Below are 21,090 nucleotides of genomic sequence, written 5' to 3'. Positions count from 1 at the left end.
AGACAAAGGAGATGATTGTGGACTACAGGAAAAGGAGGACAGAGCACACCCCCATTCTCATTGACGGGGCTGTAGTAGAGCAGGTTGAGAGCTTCAAGTTCCTTGATGTCCACATCACCAACAAACTAACATGGTCCAAACACACAAAGACAGTCGTGATGAGAGCACGACAAAGACTATTCCCCCTCAGGAGTCTGAAAAGATTTGGCATAGGTCCTCAGATCCTCAAAAAGTTCTACAGCTGCACCATCGAGAGCATGGTTGCATCGCTGCCTGTTATGGCAACTGCTCGGCCTCTGACCGCATGGCACTACAGAGGGTAGTGCGTATGACCTTGTACATCACTGGGGTGATCACTGGGGTGATGTACAAACCCTCCTTCCAGACTCATATTAAACATCTCCAATCCAAAATCAATTCTAGAATCGGCTTTCTATTTTGGAACAAAGCCTCCTTCACTCACGCCGCCAAACTTACCTTCGTAAAACTGACTATTCTACCGATCCTCGACTTTGGCGATGTCATCTACAAAATAGCTTCCAACACTCTACTCAGCAAACTGGATGCGGTCTATCACAGTGCCATCCGTTTTGTTACCAAATCACCTTATACCACCCACCACTGCGACCTGTATGTTCTAGTCGGCTGGCCCTCTCTACGTATTCGTTGCCAGACCCACTGGCTGCAGGTCATCTATAAGTCTATGCTAGGTAAAGCTCCGCCTTATCTCAGTTCCCTGGTCACGATAACAACACCCACCCATAGCACACGTTCCAGCAGGTATATCTCACTTATCATCCCCAAAGCCAACACTTCATTTGGCCGCCTTTCCTTCCAGTTCTCTGCTGCCAGTGACTGGAACGAATTGCAAAAATCGCTGAAGTTGGAGACTTTTATTTCTCTCACCAAATTTAAACATCAACTATCTGAGCAGCTAACCGATCGCTGCAGCTGTACATAGTCCATCTGTAAATAGCCCACCCAATCTACCTACCTCATCCCCATACTGTTTTTATTTTATTTACTTTTCTGCTCTTTTGCACACCAGTATCTCTACTTGCACATCATCATCTGCTCATTTATCACTCCAGTGTTAATCTGCTAAATCGTAATTATTCGCTCCTATGGCCTATTTATTGCCTCCCTCCTCATGCCTTTTGCACACACTGTATATAGACTTAATTTGTTTCTACTGTGTTATTGACTTGTTTATTGTGCTATTGGCTTGTTTATTGTTTACTCCATGTGTAACTCTGTGTTGTTGTCTGTGTCACACTGCTTTGCTTTACCTTGGCCAGGTCACAGTTGCAAATGAGAACTTGTTCTCAACTAGCTTACCTGGTTAAATAAAGGTGAAAAAAATAAATAATAATAAACAATACCAGGCAGTGTCACAGGAAGGCCCTAAAAATGGTCAAAGACCCCAGTCATATACTGGTCTCTCTGCTACCGCACGGCAAGTGGAACTTCAGCGCCAAGTCTAGGTCCAAGAGACTTCTTAACAGCTTCTAATACCAAGCTATAAGACTCCTGAACAGCTAATTAAATGGCTACCCAAACTATTTTCATTGTCGTCGCCCCGCCCTCCCTCTTTATGCTACTCTCTGTTCATTATCTATGCATAGTCACTTTAACTCTACCTACGTGTACATATTACCTCAATTACCTTGACTAACCTGTGCCCCAGCACATTGGCTTTGTACCAGTACCACTGTATATAGTCTCGCTACTGATTTTTTACCACTTCTCTTTAATTATTTTTATTTTTGTTTTTATTTTATGCTTATCTATTATTTTTTTTACCTAATACATATTCTTCTTGAAACTGCATTTTTGGTTAAGGGCTTGTAAGTATGCATTTCACTGTAAGGTCCCACACCTGTTGTGTTCAGCGCATGTGACAAATACAATTTGATTTGATTTCGTTGACAGTTAGCGCTGTAACTGCATGAGCCCTTCCAACCTGCGTACTGTATACTAGGCGAGTCCCTCAACTGACAGTAGTAGTCTACTCACATGTGGCAACATTCATACCAGTATATGGGGTAGCCGCTGCAACAAAATATGAAGAGCGTTCACATATTTACCGTACTAATCCTCTCAGAACAGTCTGACTTGAACAGTGAAAAATAGTAACCTTGTTAGCAGAATGTTAGGCTCCTTTGGGGTGTTGCCTAACCACAGACTTACCCTTGATGTTTTGGGAGCTTCATACTGTAGGCCTCTTGGGGAAGATCCTGGTGTCTCCTGGTCCCAATTTGGCAGCTCCAAAGTCTGCATGTCAAACATCTGTGAGGATGGCACCCAGTCATGCTGCCAGTAGCTGAGCATATATCTGGATCTTGCTGGATTGGACGGCTACTCCACCACTCTTTGATGTGTTGAGCATAGAGTTGGATAGAGGGCCCACCTGGCTTAAACCAGAGGAAGTCCCACCCAGCTGTTTACTTCAGAATGGTGAAAGTCATCAATGGCACTGGCCATGCTGAAACAGGGACCCAATCCCAAATGGATCCCTACACCCTTCGCCCTATAATCGGAGAGGATTTCACTGTTGTAATCAATATGGTAATAGCTCCACCTTGTCATCTGATAGGCTAGGTTGAAGTTTCGCCATTGCTTATACAAATCAAATCTTCTAATATCTCCACAAGTGCAGAGGGCGTAGGGTCTAGAGGTCCATTTGGGATTGGGCCAAGGTCTAATTTACAGTCTAATGGCCGTGATAGAACTGAGGATGCTCACAACATTGTAGTTACTCCACAATATTAATTTAAATGACAGAGTGAAAAGAAGGAAGCCTGTGCAGAATAAAAATATTCCAAATCAGGCATCCTGTATATAATAAGGCACTAAAGTAATACTGCAAAAATTGTGGCAAAGAAATGACCTTTTGTCTTGAATATAAAGCATTAGGTTTGGGGAAAATCCAACACAACACATCACAGAGCACCGTCTTCATATTTCAAGCATGCATCATGTTATTGGCAAGGACTAGGGAGTTATTTAGGATAAAAATAAACAGAATAGAGCTACGCACAGGAATCCTAGATGAACACTTTGTATGCTTTCCAACAGACACTGGAAGACAAATTCACATTTCAGCAGGACAATAATCTAAAACACAATGCCAAATATAAACTGTTGTTGCTTAACAAGACAACATTGAATGTTCTTGATTGGCCGAGTTACAGTTTGGACTTAAATCGTGTTGAAAATCTATGGCAAGACATGAAAATGGCTGTCTAGCAATGATCAACAATCAACTTGACAGAGCTTGAAGAATTTAAAAAAGAACAATGTGCAAGTATTGTTCAATCCAGATTTGCAAAGCTCTTAGATACTTACCCAAAAATAGCCTCAGCTGTAGTCGCTGCCAAAGGGAATTCTAACATGTATTCACTCCGGGGGTTGAATGCTTATCTAATAAAGACCTATTAGATACAGTGGGGCAAAAAAGTATTTAGTCAGCCACCAATTGTGCAAGTTCTCCCACTTAAAAAGATGAGAGAGGCCTGTAATTTTCATCATAGGTACACTTCAACTATGATAGACAAAATGAGAAAAAAAATGTAGAAAATCACATTGTAGGATTTTTAATGAATTTATTTGCAAATTATGGTGGGTCAATAACAAAAGTTTATCTCAATACTTTGTATATACCCTTTGTTGGCAATGACAGAGGTCAAACGTTTTCTGTAAGTCTTCACAAGGTTTTCACACACTGTTGCTGGTAAAAAAAAATTCAAGTGTACCTATGATGAAAATTACAGGCCTCTTTCATCTTTTTAAGTGGGAGAACTTGCACAATTGGTGGCTGACTAAATACTTTTTTTGCCCCACTGTATATTGAATAATTTTTCTTCCGCTTTGAAAATATAGAGTATTGTGTGTAGATTGTTGACAAAAGAAAAATAATTAAGTCCATTTTAACCCCACTTTGTAACAACAAAATGTGTAAAGTTGAGGGGTGTGAATTCTTCCTGAAGGCACTGTATGTTGCACCTATTGCAGCTCCTTGTGAATAAAGTTAGGGTTGCATGTCTCTTTAGAGATCACATCATGGTGCTAAGGGGATCTATACGTATTCTATGTCTAACATATTTAATAACCTTTGTAATAAATGTGTACTAATGCTGGGTGAGGAAATTTGCCCAAATTACCATAATCCACACATGTAGAATGAATGTGTTCAATCAAGGTCTAAACTCTAAAATGCCCATTGACTGATGACCAGAGAAAGGCCTGTACTAAACCCTTGGAACACCATATATTGTACACCGATGATTTACATGGCAATGTAGTCGTTGCTGTTCTTCCAATATAGAATTGTCAATCTTCGGCATTTGGCTTTGCCTCAATAGATATTGTTTCCCCAGACATTCCCAGAGGTGTCTCTCATCGGATTAATAGCAAATAAAAAGTTTGCCAGGCAAAAGGGGGCACCCGGGTACGCCGGTGGCAGGAGTAGTTTGGAGCGATAGAGGAGTCTGGAGGACAGAGAGCAAGGGAGGTGGAAGATTGAGAGCTGGAGAAGTGAAGGTCTATGTTAATGAGAGGTGCCTTGATTCAAATAGAAAATCTAAACAGCAGCAGAAAAATAGTCGACAGTTAGACAAATGCCTCAGGCAGGGTTTTAGCTGCATACTCTGCCCAGGGCAGATTTCTCCTCTTTCCTCCAGGCTCTATTAGCTATTATCAAACCAAATCACAAATAAGAACAGAGAGCAAATCGACCCAAAAGGAAATAGCCTGGTACATTGATAAACGTGGATTATATAAGTCTAGTGAGGGACCCTTGTGACCTATGATAACATTCAATCAGCACTGCTGTGGTAGTAACGTTAATCTGCCCCGCTCTTTTCATCAGTGCTATGATGCTGACCATCCAAGTGTAAAAAAAGAGCGAAAGATTGTATCGAGGGGTCCATTTGCGTTCACCACCTCTACAAGAAAGGGCACATAAGTCAACTGTCACAAATGGTTAGTGTAGTTTAGACACGTGTATGATGCACAATCCAGTAAACTAATTTGAATACAGATCTGAAAATATGACATGACTACAGCAGTACATACAAATGAACAACGTATCTAATGTTCCGCAATGCTACATTTATAGAAGCCTTTGGGTGTTTAAGAAATTGGAAGATTTAATCATTTGATTTATAGAGGAAATTATGGGGGCATCGTTTCTGTGCCCAATTGGTTGTTTCAGTCCTCCAAGACATTTAACCAAGCTTTACAAGCAAGCGAGGACTCATTTCCATTACTGACAAAGACTGCTTAGAGAACAGTGTGCCACTGGTGATAGAAATTAATTGATCTCCGTTATATTACTGGTATCTAATCACATTTCCAAAATGGCTCATTTATGTGTCCGTGTAGGCTGCTTGATGTTGGCACATTGTCAACACTGTCAAGGTAGATTTCCCCCCCTTCTGTTTGGTCAGTCCAAAATACCACCCTGTTGCCTTCATAGGGCACTCCTTTTTGTATGGGCCGTGGTCAAAAGTAGTGCACTGTATAGGGAATGGGGTGCCATTTGGGACAGAGACTCTGTCGAGTGCACATGTGCTGCTTCATTAGCCTGCTATAATCCAACATGAGGATAGGAAGGAGGGCTACAGCCTCCTAGTTTCTGGAGATGAACAATGTGTGTATTTTCTAGGGAGTATAGCGCCCATGTTTTTCTTTATTCCTATTTTTGGGTTGAGTGAAGATGAGAAACAGAATAAAAGTCCCAGAATATGGTGACATAGTGATTGATCTATCAGCATAGGGATGCTTCAATTCTGTAGCTAAGACAAAGTACTCTTTATGCTGAACTACCTTGCTCATTTTTGACATTTCTTGGTATCCACTTTGGCGTTCACATTCCTTTCAGCACGTGTTCTCTATATTTCTTCAAATAAAATGTAACTGAAGGTGTGCAAATACTGATGGTTCTTTGTGTACTGAGTCATACATTCAACAGTGAATAGAGACTCAATAGTTTAAGGATAATTTCACCCCTGTTGCGTGTGTCCGTTAACTATATAATTTACTACATATCTCCAATTAAAGGGATGAGATAAATCCTTTCGTTATCCGCTCAGATTTTTTTGCCGTAGTCCGCTCTATTTGCCATGCAAACAAGTCCTTGATGACACGTCCTGCTTACTGTGCTGTATGCTAGAGGGATAGGCCACCAGTAAAGTGATGCTTCCAGTCAGTTGTTTAATGAAGTTAGGAATTGATATACAATAAATGTAATGCGTCTGAATGTGTGCCAAAGTGGTGCCCTATACGCCGAGTTGAGTGACTTACCCATGAGACAGGAGCAAATGGTGCAGAACCTTGCGTGCCTCACATTCTTATCCACTCTGTTTAGACGATACGCTTCAATGTCTACTCTGTTTACCCAAACCACGTTGTCGTTGTCTTTAAACATCTGGAGTGGAGTGTCTGTCAGTGTCCCATTTGGCACCCTATTCCCTATGTAGCTAATGCACTACTTTTGACCAGAGCATTATGGGCCCTGTTCAAAAGTAGTGCACTCTATAGGGAATAGGGGGCCATTTGGGGCACCACCTCTGTTCCCTCAATTAGCGCTTCCTTCTCGTCAGTATGTTAGGATCTTAAATGTGTTGAATTTGTTTCATGTTGCCTCTGATAGACTCTAATGGCATACTTCGATTGAAAGATAAGAATTAATCTAAGAATTAAATGACTAAACTACCGTCTAGCAGTGAGGGCACCTTGAGCAGTGAGGTAAAATCTCTCCCCTTAGTTCCTGCATTACTCTGGCACCTAGCTACTGTATGTGAAATTCAGTTGTTGGTGAGACTCCTTCATAGATGTCCCTACTCAATCATTCCTGCCTTGCAACTTAACACAAGAGCAACCAACCAACACATGTCTCCAAATAAGTTTGCAAAATTGTGGTAACTTTCTCAATATTCTCAGGTTATCCAGAAATCCTGGTCAGAGGATTCAGAATTTCCTGCTTAATTCCCTCCTGATTCTGGGAATCTTCAGTGGGGGATTTCTAGAAAACCTGGGCCTTTGGGGAAAGTTACCAGAGTTTTCCAACCCTACTTGTAACTTAACACGAGGAACCAACCAAGAGACAAGATTAGTTAGCTCATGTAGATATTCCATCAATATATGCTACTGTGTGAACCCTAGCACTCTGCCAGAGGGCTGTAATGAAGCCATTAAACCAGGGAACGTTCTCTTACCTTTAAACCTGCATGAGCCGCCCTTAATGGGACTCAACTGCCAATCTGCCATGCAGCGTGTTCCACCACCATCTGAAATTAATTATAATCTTCCTCCTCATCCATACACGAAGAGCCCCGGCCGCTGACACACGGCCACATGCTAAGAAATGGATGTCCTCAGGAGAAGCGCTCAAGTGATTCTTGTGGGTTATTTAAAAGGAAAACACCCGGGAACTGTCAGATGACTGCCGTAAAGAGGATGTTTTAGGGTATACCACACAAGGGCTCAGGAGTTACATGTGGCAAGCGGTGAGCCTCTTAATGTATTTCAAATGGAGAAACAAGGCAATTTGAGGAGAAAATACTGCCAAAAGACTGTTAATGGACTGACATTAAGCTCAATTAAGTTGGGTGCTAGCCGCTAGAACAAGAGAGATTTATGCAAATTAGAGTAGTTGGGCATCTTTCCAAAGCAAAGTTACTGCTAAGGACTCTGGTTGCATTTTAATGTGTATAGCATGTAACTATCCAGCTGTTCGTACCAGTGTTGGCGTATACATTGTTTTAAATCATTTTTGTTTCTAACCTTTGTTGTGAATGTAGCTATCTATTACATTCATTAAAAGTTGACCACTGGTCCACAACACGATTTATTGTAAAGGTGTATATTGTTGTAGATACATGTGAGGGATTATTTTAGAATAAACAGTTGGTGTGACTATGGTACAGGATGTTTGGTTTTTCAGAGACGATACCATGATCCTCCTTGGAATTGATAGTCAGCCCTGTTACCTTTGCTAAATTTGGTGCAAGATGTAACAAGGGGGAAACGCTCCATCAATCACACAGGCTATTGGAGAGACGAGAGAGAGGCTAAAGCTGAGAAATGAATCAGTGGAGGCTCTGTCAACAAACATTTCCAGGCTGAGACGATGGAAAAACTTCCCCTGCTCTCTGTGGACATAATTTGCCAATACCCCAGCGATATCACACGTTTTAGAGCAGAACTCAGGACTATCTCTGTAAGTGTGTTTTTTCTTTCTTTAATTCCTCTCCCTCTGTAAATCGAGTGCAGTGGTGGAGGCTTAAGTATGTCAATAAAGCAGGCTAAATCAATGATGGGGTGCAACTTACCTCCTCTGCTGCTCTGTGCCCGCCTTCCACAGATTAAACCAACGCACACAAATAGCACGTCAGTCAAAGAGGGCGGGTTGCACACTATTGTCCTCTTCGTACACCATTGGCTTAGCCACAACTACACAGTAGGGCTTTAAATAATTGGATGACTTATTTTTCTTTCTACATACTAGGCTACATATTCTATATGTACCCATTTCTTGAAGGATCACAGAGTAGATTTTTTGGGGGGACGATTATTATTATTTATTGTTATTTTTTTGTCGGAATTACAGGTACATTATCCTTTTCAAGTTCTAAGTTTATAAAACATGTACCTGTAGGCTTCCACTCAAAATAATTTGAAAAGGACAGTAAGAAATACTTTAAGTGATGATGAATTCAGTATAAACAGGAAAAGAAATTAAAAAAAAGTGGGCCTCCACCTCCAACATCCCCTCCCAAACCAGCCATGTCCCTATCCAGGTGCCTGCCAGTGCTGTTGCCTGATTGATTGAGCGATTCAAAGAGCTAAGCAATTAATGTTTGCATTCATGCAATTCAAAATGAATTTTGAAACTTTGCCCCAGAAGCATTTAACTGCCGGTCACTCCCACATTATATAGGGGAATGGGCCTACCTGATTTAGGGGACAGCATAATCATATACAGGGTGTGTACTGTACTGTACATGCCTGTGTTTTAGTAAACATCCCAGTTTGGTAAACAGTGGCTTAAAGGGGAAATATGGGATTCAAACAACACCAAACTCTTAATGACTGTTGTGTATGGTGTACAACAGCCAGCTGCAGAGCCATATGACAGTGTAAAGGTTTGGTTTGTAACTATCAGAGATCAGAGCACACCCTGTGGTCTGTAAATTAGTACTTGTGTGTTGTCTGACGTTCAACCCTAATTTAGTCATCACACCACTCATTGTAAAGTTTGTCTTAGGGTTGCAAAATTCTGGAATTCCCAGGTTTTTCCAGAAATCCCTGTTGGAGGATATTCTGGATTTCCTGCTTATTCCTTCCTGTTCCGGGAATCTTCCAACCAGAATTTCTGAAAAACCTTGGCATTTTGAGAAAATGACTGGAATTGTGAAACCCTACGTGTGCTGATATTGAAGTTAACACAGACTTGTTACAGAAACATCCTGGATTTGGCACCATTGTTATTTTACTGTCAATCCCACTGTCTCATCTGCTGATTTTGTTTGTCATGTGATTTCCTCATCTTTCATTCTAATGCTCCACAAGGTTCACGGTGTCAAGTCAAAATAATATAATTGTGTCACTTTGGCTCATACTGTAGCGAGATGAGGCCCATAAACAAAGGAATTCTATGTTTCCCTAAAAGGCTGCTGTCAAGCTTTCAACAGATATTCTACCTCAATTTTAAATGATTCTGTCTTTTATCTTCTCTTATCAACATAGATAAGAAAGGGAACACTTAACTTTGTGTGATCAGTTTGTGGAATCCTTAATGGATCGTTAGTGGGTGTTTGCTCTGTAAATTTGAAGAGCAAACTACATTTTTATCATAGTCTGTAAGTATGTAAAGTATATAGGTATACATTTTTATCATAGTCTGTAAGTATGTAAAGTATATAGGTATACATTTTTATCATAGTCTGTAAGTATGTAAAGTATATAGGTATACATTTTTAATAAGTTATATTTTGTATGTTTCTATGGTATAATAAAGATCAAGACTGTTGGTATAAACACTCTCCCTTCAACACTCTCCTAGGTTTATTTAAATCAAATCAGATTTTATTAATCACATGCGCCGAATACAACAAGTGTAGACCTTACAGTGAAATGCTTACTTACAAGCCCCTAACCAACAATGCAGTTTAAAAAATATGTATAAAAATAAGAAATAAAAGAGTACAATTAATTATAGAGCAGCAGTAAAATAACAATAGTGGGACTATATACAGGGGGCACCGGTACAGAGTCAATGTGTGGGGGCATCGGTTAGTCAAAGTAATTGAGGTAATATGTACATGTAGGTAGAATTATTAAAATGCATTGAAAAATTCTGGGTAGCCATTACAGACAGAAAATGTAGACCACGTCGACCATCTTCATTTTCCGGTCCATACCTCCAACTTCATTGCTACACCATACAAGTACTGTATGAGTCTGTTTACAGCAGAGATGGATATTGTCATGTTTATTATGACATTTCTGATATTAATATATTCTCCCATAGGTCTATACAAGATATGGAAAATGCTACACTTTCAATGGGAACAAGTCGACGTCCAGGAAAACCAAGCAAGGTGGAATGGGAAATGGGCTGGAGATTATGTTGGATATCCAACAGGACGAGTATCTCCCCATCTGGAAAGAGACAAGTAAGTCATAAACCTTACATGTTGTTACGGGATCTGTTTCTGTTGTCATAAATCAACAGTATTCTACCCCATCTCTGAATTATGTTTGTATAGGACACTAGTGATGCATTTCTGCAATGTCGCCACTATCCTGAATGCTTTCGTTAAAATTATTATTGTAAGGGATAAATCTGTTGACAGTGCTGTAAGTCATATACACTGAACAAAAATATAAACGCAACATGCAACAATTTCGACGATTTTACTGCGTTACAGTTCATTTAAGGAAATCAGTCAATTGAGATCAATTCATTCGGCCCTAATCTATGGATTTCACATGACTGGGCAGGGGCGCAGCCATGGGTGGGCCTGGCCCACTTGGGAGCCAGGTCCACCCACTGGGGAGCCAGGCCCAGGCAATTTGAATATTTTTTTCCCAACAAAAAGGCTTTACAGACAGAAATACTCCTCAGTTTCATCAGCTGTCCAGGTGGCTGGTCTCAGACAATCCCGCAGGTGAAGAAACCGGTCTGCAGTTGTGAGGCCGGTCGGACGTACTGCTAAATTCTCTAAAATGATGTTCGAGGCAACTTATGGTAGAGAAATTAACGTTAAATTATCTGGAAACAGCTCTGGTGGACATTTCTGCAGCCAACATGCCAATTGCAAACTCCATCAAAACTTGAGACATCTGTGGCATTGTTGTGTGACAAAACTGCACATTTTAGAGTGGCATTTTATTGCCCCCAGCACAAGGTGAACCTGTGTAATGAGCAGGTGCAGCTTCTTGATATGCCACTCCTGTCAGGTGGCTGGATTATCTTGGCAAAGGAGAAATAATCACTAACATGGATGTAAACAAATGTGTGCACAACATTTTAGAGAAATAAACTTTTTGTGCATATACAACATTTCCGGGTTATTTTATTTCAACTGATGAAACATGGGACCAACACTTTACATGTTGTGTTTATATTTTTGTTCAGTATATGTACAGTGAGGGAAAAAAGTATTTGATCCTCTGCTGATTTTGTACGTGTGCCCACTGACAAAGAAATTATCAGTGTATAATTTTAATGGTAGGTTTATTTGAACAGTGAGAGACCGAATATCAACATAAAAAATCCAGAATTCCAAACTCTCCACCATGGCCAAGACCAAAGAGCTCTACAAGGATGTCAGGGACAAGATTGTAGACCTACACCAGGCTGAGATGGGCTACAAGACCATCGCCAAGCAGCTTGGTGAGACGGTGACAACAGTTGGTGCGATTATTCGCAAATGGAAGAAACACAAAAGAACTGTCAATCTTCCCTGGCCTGGGGCTCCATGCAAGATCTCACATCGTGGAGTTGCAATGATCATGAGAATGGTGAGGAATCAGCCCAGAACTACACGGGAGGATCTTGTCTATGATCTCAAAGCAGCTGGGACCATAGTCACCAAGAAAACAATTGGTAACACACTGCCGTAACACGCCGTGAAGCACTGAAATCCTGCAGCGCCCGCAAGGTCCCCCTGCTCAAGAAAGCACATATACATGCCCGTCTGAAGTTTGCCAATGTACATCTGAATGATTCAGAGGACAACTGTGTGAAAGTGTTGTGGTCAGATGAGACCAAAATGGAGCTCTTTGGCATCAACTCAACTCGCCATGTTTGGAGGAGGAGGAATGCTGCCTATGATCCCAAGGACACCATCCCCACCGTCAAACATGGAGGTGGAAACATTATGCTTTGGGGGTGTTTTTCTGCTAAGGGGACAGGACAACTTCACTGCATCAAAGGGATGATGGACGGGGCCATGTACCGTCAAATCTTGGGTGAGAACCTCCTTCCCTCAGCCAGGGCATTGAAAATGGGTCGTGGATGGGTATTCCAGCATGACAATGACCCAAAACACACGGCCAAGGCAACAAAGGAGTGGCTCAAGAAGAAGCAAATTAAGGTTGTGGAGTGGACTAGCCAGTCTCCAGACCTTAATCCCATAGAAAATCTGTGGAGGAGTGGGACAAAATCCCTCCTGAGATGTGTGCAAACCTGGTGGCCATCTACAAGAAACGTCTGTGATTGCCAACAAGGGTTTTGTCACCAAGTACCAAGTCATGTTTTGCAGAGGGGTCAAATACTTATTTCCATCATTAAAATGCAAATCAATTTATAACATTTTTGATATGCGTTTTTCTGGATTTTTGTTGTTGTTATTCTGTCTCTCACTGTTCAAATAAACCTATCATTAAAATTATAGACGGATCATTTCTTTGTCAGTGGGCAAACGTACAAAATCAGAAGGGGATCAAATACTTTCTTCCCTCACTGTAGATGTGATCATTGTCAGTGTCTTGTTTTTCTCAAATTACTGAGATCGGCCTTGTCACAATTAGCCTTCCCCTAGGATTGATGGATAAAAAGCTGAATGGATCCACTCTGTACGTGTGTTTTTGTACTGCCTACACGTGCCTCTTTTATCCCGGAAGATGAGACGTCGTTAGAGGCAGGGATCCGCGTGCAGATCCACAGCCAGGATGAGCCTCCCTACATCCACCAGCTGGGCTTCGGAGTCTCCCCGGGATTCCAGACCTTTGTTTCATGTCAGGAACAAAGGGTAGGCCCCGGCACCGCTTTCACCCAGATTACCACTCTCTCAGTACTCACTTATCCTCACCCCCGAGCAGTGTGGCTCAGACATGGCTCTAATCAATCACTCTGTGCTTAGCTGACCTACCTGCCCCAGCCCTGGGGGAACTGCCGCTCCACCAGCGACCAGATGATCCCGGGATACGACACCTACAGTATCAGTGCCTGCCGCCTGCGCTGCGAGACCAGGGAGGTTCTCCGGGAATGCAACTGCAGGATGGTACACATGCCTGGTAAGAAGGCTTACGGTAGCCCTCACTCACTACTCACTAATCCCCTGGTATTATATATGATTCCCTGTTACCCATTTAATGTACCGCACATACACTGTCAATATGCAGTTGAAGTCAGAAGTTTACATACACTTAGGTTGAAGTCATTAAAAGTTGTTTTTCAACCACTCCACAAATTTCTTGTTAAAAAACTGTCGTTTTGGCAAGTCGGTTAGGACATCTACTTTGTGCATGGCACAAGTAATTTTTCCAACAATTGTTTAAAGAAAGATTATTTCATTTATAACTCACTGTATCACAATTCCACTGGGTCAGAAGTTTACATACACTAAGTTGACTGTGCCTTTAAACAGCTTGGAGAATTCCAGAAAATTATGTCATGGCTTTAGAAGCTTCTGATAGGCTAATTGATCATTTGAGTCAGTTGGAGGTGTACCTGTGGATGTATTTCAAGGCCTACCTTCAAACTCAGTGCCTCTTTGCTTGACATCATGGGAAAATCAAAAGACATCAGCCAAGACATCAGAAAATAAATTGTAGACCTCCACATGTCTGGTTCATACTTGGGAGCAATTCCCAAACGCCTGACGGTACCACGTTCATCTGTACAAACAATAGTACCCAAGTATAAACACCATAGGACCAGGCAGCTGTCATACCGCTCAGGAAGGAGTTCTGTCTCCTAGAGATGAACGTACTTTGGTGCAAACAGTGCAAATCAATCCCAGAACAACAGCAAAGTACCTTGTGAAGATGCTGGAGGAAACAGGTACAAAAGTATCTATAGCCACAGTAAAACGAATCCTATGTCGGCGTAACCTGAAAGGCCGCTCAGCAAGGAAGAAGCCGCTACTCCAAAACCGCCATAAAAAAGCCAGTTGCGGTTTGCAACTACACATAGGGACAAAGATCGTAATTTTTGGAGAAATGTCCTCTGGTCTGATGAAACAAAAATATAACTGTTTGGCCATAATGGCCATCGTTTTGTTTGGAGGACAAAGGGGGAGGCTTGCAAGCCGAAGAACACCATCCCAACCGTGAAGCACGGGAGTGGCAGCATCATGTTGTGGGGGTGCTTTGCTGCAGGAGGGTCTGGTGCACTTCACAAAATAGATGGCATCATGATGAAGTAAAATTATGTGGATATATTGAAGCAACATCTCAAGACAACAGGTCAGGTAGTTAAAGCTTGGTCGCAAATGGGTCTTCCAAATGGACAATTACCCAAGCATACTTCCAAAGTTGTGGCAAAATGGCTAAAGGACAACAAAGTCAAGGTATTGGAGTGACCATCACAAAGCCCTGACCTCAATCCTACAGAAAATCTGTGAGCATAACTGAAAAAGTGTGTGCGAGCAAGGAGGCCTACAAACCTGACTCAGTTACACCAGCTCTGTCAGGAGTGGGCCAAAATTCACCTAACTTATTGTGGAAGGCTCCCCGAAACGTTTGACCCAAGTTAAACAATTTAAAGGCAATGCTACCAAATACTAATTAAGTGTATGTAAACTTCTGACCCACTGGGAATGTGATGAAAGAACTAAAAGCTGAAATAAGTAATTTTCTACTATAATTCTGACATTTCACATTCTTAAAATAAAGTGGTGATCCTAACCGAACTAAAACAGGGAATTTTTACTAGGATTAAATGTCAACAATTGTGAAAAACTGAGTTAAAATGTATTTGGCTAAGGTTTATTTAAACTTCCGACTTCAACTGTATGTGTAGTCATGGCAGGAGTCTTATTTGGTATACAAATCTGCTTATTTTCATTCCTGAATGAAGGGCCTTGATGTAACATCCCCTGTAGAGAGACACCTGACCTCTCTCCATTGAGAGTAGGGTGAAAGATTTCCTGTGCAGTCATGCTACTCTGATCATAAGGATGCCTCTGCTCCTCAGTGCCCCCGGCGTTAATGTCCCCAAATCAATCTTCCCTAATGCAAATTGAAAAGGCTACTGTTCCTAAAACATTAACTCAAAGAACATTTTGTTGTCTGCTCGCCACACATATTTCCCACGATGAATTGTGTTCCTGATGAATTCCTATCATTAGTGGCCCCTGTGCTGTGCTTGTCACTGTGATGAGGTGAATCATTGATTGTTTTTTAAAGACTTTCTAAATATGCCTTTGGGGTTGGGCCCCGGTGCTCCATTTCTCAATGCAAACAGAGGAGGATGCCCAACGTGGCCGAAAAAGTGTGAATGGAACTCATCTTCCCACATCTACTTGCGTTTGTAGATGAATGATAAGCTAGTGTTCTGTTCTCAGTGAGAGTTTTTCATGTTGGTAGCAATATGGATGGTGGCCATTTTTGTTTTTTTCTTAATAAAACTCATTTCATGTTTTGTACTCCAGGAACTGCTGATATCTGCACTCCCAGTAACATCAAGTGTGTCGACAAGGCGCTTGGTAAGACATGTTTTTCTTTTTTATTGTCATAAATGGTCCCTGAGTGAAATGCAGAATCATTATTTTCAATTATAAGGAGAAATTGTGTTTCAATGTTCTGGTAGGGATTGCCTAGGCAAAAATGGCAAAAATGACATTGCCTCCGTGTTGACATGACAATTGTTGGAGTCGAAAATGCGCAAAATTGTGAGTGACAAAGTGACTGCTTACTTACCTTCATTTTCTGAGCTTTCACCATACATTTGATATTCCGTCACTGAACCAACTCCATGTGCTGTGGCTGACTCCCCACTGGCAGGCTCTGGGTGATCTCTGTGCAGAGGTGCCTTGTCTCCACGACATTACGGCGGTCATAAAAGAGACGCTTTATTATGTGATGAGATGTATCAGGACAATTATGATCTTCGAGCCTAATAAGCCAGAAATGTAATTATCTTCCTCTTCAAAAGGATTTCAAGCCCTTTTCATGGGTGGGTGCGCTAAATCTAGATATATATCTTACAAGAATGGCTCATATTTATATCTAGCTGTATTCTCGACTCAATCCGAATAAATTCAAGGTAATAAATTAAAACATGATTTATATATTTATATTATATACAGTAGGTGACTTTTTGTGTGCCTCAGTCTAAGAATAGATTCTGTGTTGCCCCTGCATACAAATAACCTCATTATAAGAGCTATAAAACACACAACTCACCAAATTTGGATAACAGTTTTTTTCTAACTGAATTGAATTTTGTCCTGAAATGAGGGATGAGTTGAGTAAGGCATGTATTGTTGTCTATGTTGATGCAGTATCTCATTTTTTTCTTTTAGTGCCATGAATGAGCAATTGTTTATGCATGTTTGTGTTAAAGTGTGTGTGTGTATGGGCGTGTGTGGCCAAAATAAATATTGAGACTAGCCATGATCTCAGTATGCATGCTAAGCATGTAGTAAATAAACATTGATCAAGGTAGGGTGCTGGAGATATTGAATATTAGGTTAAAAAGTGGTGGAATTTCCCTTTTAACTTGCTAACTGAAATGTGCTTGCATCCCATTTGGAGACTAGTGCCCAGGAGAAGAGCCCCCAACTGTCTGCTCTGTATTCTAGGTGTTCTCTCGTGGACAGGCTACGTAAACATAAATGGTACCGTAGATCTGTCATGATACAACGGGATGCGTAAGATAACGAGCAGCATTAGTTCCGGTGCTTTGGAAAATCCAGATTTTGTAGGTGTTAGCATCTTTTGAATTTCGGGAAGTGGAGGGGACATTTGGTCCATAGACTTCCCCTTAACATGCATAGACAGAGGGTGGAGCTCTTCATTCCAGTTCCGATTCTCGTTCTCTCTCTTCCCTTAACATGTATGCAGCCAGAACTTCATCGAGCATCTCACCAATTACAAAGGACTTTAGTTCTGGTTTAACCGAGATTATGTTCTAGGCCATGTCCCAGATCCAGTCTATTACATTCTGGTCTGTGTTCCAAGCTGTGTCCCAGACCCAGGCTAAAACACTTTGCTCTGTGTTCCCAGCCCTTCTCCAGAAGAGCACTGGGGACAGCTGTCCCTGTGAGACACCATGTAACCTGACCCGCTACGGCAAGGAGCTCTCCATGGTCAAGATCCCCAGCAAGGGCTCCGCTCGCTACCTGTCCAGGAAGTACGACAAGTCTGAGGAGTATATCAGGTAGAACTGACGTGATTACTTACATTACTGTGACCTGGAAAAGATCTGTGCTAGAAAATTGAGACACCCTCAGGGGTTGGCTACACATCAGGTGTGTCTCAATTGGCAACCTATTCATAGATACTATATAATATAGTGCACTACTTTTGACTTGAACCCTATGGGCCCTGGTCAGAAGAAGGGCATTTAGGGTTCCATTAGAGACTCAGCCCATGCTTCTCATGTTCCCTGCCAATGCTGTTAAAATCTTAAAGTCCCCATAATCTGTGAATTGTTAACTTGATTCATTTGAATTTGAATTGAAAGTGCCATCATGACAATTTATAACAACCACAAAAACGACATGGTACAGTATATATTTTGTATATATTATCCTGGTAATATTATAGTGCTGTGGTTGAGGTAAAAAGGAAAGTGCAATTTTGTATGTTCCATAATAACACTTTACTATTGGTTATAACAACGTAGACTAAACATATGCAGTTATCGTTTAATATTGTTCTCATTTTCTCCATCTCTAGAGACAACTTTCTGGTGTTGGATATCTTCTTTGAGGCTCTTAACTATGAAACAATTGAACAAAAGAAAGCGTACGATGTTGCAGGTTTACTAGGTGAGTTTTTATTTTCTACTATGACCCCTTTCTCTCTCGCTCTTGCTTTATTCAAAGATAATAATAATTGGGGTTTCATGTGGTTTAAGATAAGTCTTAATATGGAAACTGCCTGGCACTGGTTCTTTGGCTCTAGTAATAAATTGAATTTTCAGACAATGGTTTTCAAATATGAGTGAATGAGTAATTATTGGCATCACCTGAAATCCTTCTTAATATTACATTTCTTCCTTTTCAGGTGACATTGGAGGCCAGATGGGCTTGTTCATTGGAGCCAGTATTTTGTCCATTTTAGAAATATTGGATTATGTTTACGAGGTACATTGTCTAGCCTTATAATATGTGTATATGCATGAAGCTCACAAGAGGTGACACAAATTTGGGGTTGCAAAATTCCCACGTTTTCCAGAAATTCTGGTTGGAGAATTCTGCATTTTCTGCCTATTCCCACCTGATTCCAACTGGGATTCCTGGAATAACTGCATATTTTGGGAAAGTAATTTAACAACCCTACACACATTTCAGCTGGTCTTGCTCTATAAACACCAAGGACTTTGTTCTAAAATGTCTGCCTCAATCAGTGTTAGTGGCACTTTGACATTTTAAACTGTTACGCGCGGACTAGCGCTACTATTACTGCTAATGTGTCAGTTATGAGTGTGAAGGCTTTCACTTGTGTCATATGAGGCTAATGATATGGAAAATCGCTCGCTGAGCTCTGGGACATGCCAGATGTGCTGATGGAGTGAACTCCTGACTCTGCTTGCACTCTTCCATCCCTCCCTCCATCCTGCCTCCACCCAGGTGATAAAGCACAGGCTGCAGCGTCTGCTGAGGCCACAGAAGGATGAGAAGAAACAACAAACGGCCACTGTTGCCACTGTGGATCTGCAAGATATGAAAGCCAATAAGGTGAGTGATTTGCTTGTGGAGGGCAGGCATGTTGCATCAGGCAGTTTGTAGGCCTACGCATCTCTGTGCATGTAGGGAGAGCCCAAAGGGGAATGAGCCTCCTGAAATGGGGTTGTTCAGTTCTCTCTGTCCCCATACCACTCGATTTGTGTAACTGATGTACAACACATTACAAATGGTTGTAAATCGATATATTTATAACCATTATCACTCTCAATCTTTATATCACTACAAGCTACTGTATATCACTGCACATCTTTCAGGGAGATCAGTTTAATCTCTTGTTAAAAATATTGTTTTATTCCATTGTACAGGATTACATCCCCCCAGAGGCAACTTCAATTCCCAGGTCCCTCTCTCATGAGGAACAAATTTACTCCTTGAGTCCATATAAAATCATCCAAAATCATCAATTTTCCATAGACGTAAAAAAATTATCTACATGAAATATCTACCATTACATCAAAGGTATTATCATTTTGGTTTATTCAAAAGCAATATCGTTTGGTTTATTGAGCCAACACACTGTACATAATTTAGGGTTGGTTTTCCAGACAAAGATTAAACCTAGCTCAAGACTAAAAAGCTTGCTCAATGGAGAATCTCCATTGAACGTGCTTCTTCGTCCAAGACAAATCTTAATCTGTGTCTGGGAAACTCACCCATTTAGTATATCTTATTACATTGTGGTCTTTGTGGCAACCAGGAGTCCAGTGACATGACCAGAAGTCACCCAGATGGAGCCTACGCCAATACGATTCTACCAAATCACCATCTCCCCCACCACCAAGGACAGCCACATGGAATGTTTGAGGACTTTGCCTGCTAGACCCAGTGGCCATCTTTCCACCCTGATGACAATAAAATGACAATAAAATATGTCCTCTCAGACCCTGGGACCTCAGTTCTATACCTTTCTTGCTGTCACCAGTGGAAAAAGCTACAGCCAAAGTCAAACACCAAACCTGTGCTGCTAATAGACCACTTGTATGTAAGCACAGATTGGACCCCACAGTACTGTCCGGCTGGAGACGCCCACCTTCGATCCCTATTCTGGTTATTTTGGTACATGGTCATCACATGGGAACAAGACAAGGACTGCATGTCATCTTGAGCCATCTTGATATACTCACCTCCAATATCTTGATGTATGTACCACTCTTAATCTTGTTTCCACCAAACTATTTGTCAATAAGTTCTCACTTACTATTTTGAATCATATCATTGTAAATGATGTAATTATTTACTGAGATATTATAATTTCCCCTTTATATTGTATACAAGATGAGACTCGATAAGACAAGTGGTCATATTCAATCTAACCATTATATAGAGATATCAGCAAACAAAATCAGAGAAGATATTACACTGATCTTTTAGCGAGTTAAACCCCTACTACACTTACTTTGATGATAGGGCCCGTACTATATACACACACTGTGTCTCGTTTATAGTAAAGGTGTGTTAGAGAGTAGTATTATATATGTACTGTACATGGTTCCAACCTGAGTACAAAGAGAAAGCACTGTTTTAAATGGATAATGATTCATTTAATATATAACTAATACAAATGTTGGTAATTTATTGATATATTTTAGAGAATATTATTTTTTAAATAATATGATTGTAGCTTCTTCTTGCTTATTAGTGAAACCAGTCGGAAAGGTGATGATTGGAATTGCATTGCTCCAGGCCATGAATATATTTTTCAGATTTACTGACTTGGGTAAAGGTGAAGTTCTTACAGCAATTACGGTGTCCAAATTAGGACAGCACTCAAAGGTAATGAATAACAACAAGCGTGACATGGATGAATCATTTGGGCCCTTCTGCAAATGCTGTGGTCATTTCAATGACAAAGTCCCCATTAAGGTTGCTTAAGGTTATATATTCTATAACAGATGTGTGACACAAGTTAATGCCCCCACAGCTTAAAGCCAAAGCA

General features: G+C 41.0%; 1 protein-coding gene across 1 annotated transcript in view; it reads left to right on the top strand.

Moving 5' to 3' along the window:
- LOC139380169 (acid-sensing ion channel 4-A-like) overlaps nucleotides 1-19,929 on the top strand; it is a 145,097-nt gene extending 125,168 nt beyond the window's left edge. Inside the window, exons 2-11 of the mRNA XM_071122614.1 lie at nucleotides 10,538-10,682; nucleotides 13,138-13,265; nucleotides 13,377-13,530; nucleotides 15,891-15,944; nucleotides 17,467-17,620; nucleotides 18,142-18,233; nucleotides 18,472-18,551; nucleotides 19,038-19,145; nucleotides 19,460-19,613; nucleotides 19,852-19,929. Of these exons, the coding sequence (XP_070978715.1) occupies nucleotides 10,538-10,682; nucleotides 13,138-13,265; nucleotides 13,377-13,530; nucleotides 15,891-15,944; nucleotides 17,467-17,620; nucleotides 18,142-18,233; nucleotides 18,472-18,551; nucleotides 19,038-19,145; nucleotides 19,460-19,591 (1,047 nt within the window). The 3' untranslated portion in view covers nucleotides 19,592-19,613; nucleotides 19,852-19,929. The remainder of the gene's footprint in view (nucleotides 1-10,537; nucleotides 10,683-13,137; nucleotides 13,266-13,376; nucleotides 13,531-15,890; nucleotides 15,945-17,466; nucleotides 17,621-18,141; nucleotides 18,234-18,471; nucleotides 18,552-19,037; nucleotides 19,146-19,459; nucleotides 19,614-19,851) is intronic.
- The last annotated feature ends 1,161 nt before the right edge of the window (nucleotides 19,930-21,090 follow it).

The sequence above is a fragment of the Oncorhynchus clarkii genome, chromosome 22 (assembly GCF_045791955.1).
Source record: "Oncorhynchus clarkii lewisi isolate Uvic-CL-2024 chromosome 22, UVic_Ocla_1.0, whole genome shotgun sequence".
Taxonomy (NCBI): Eukaryota; Metazoa; Chordata; class Actinopteri; order Salmoniformes; family Salmonidae; genus Oncorhynchus; species Oncorhynchus clarkii.
This window is presented reverse-complemented; position numbering and strand designations above follow the sequence as displayed.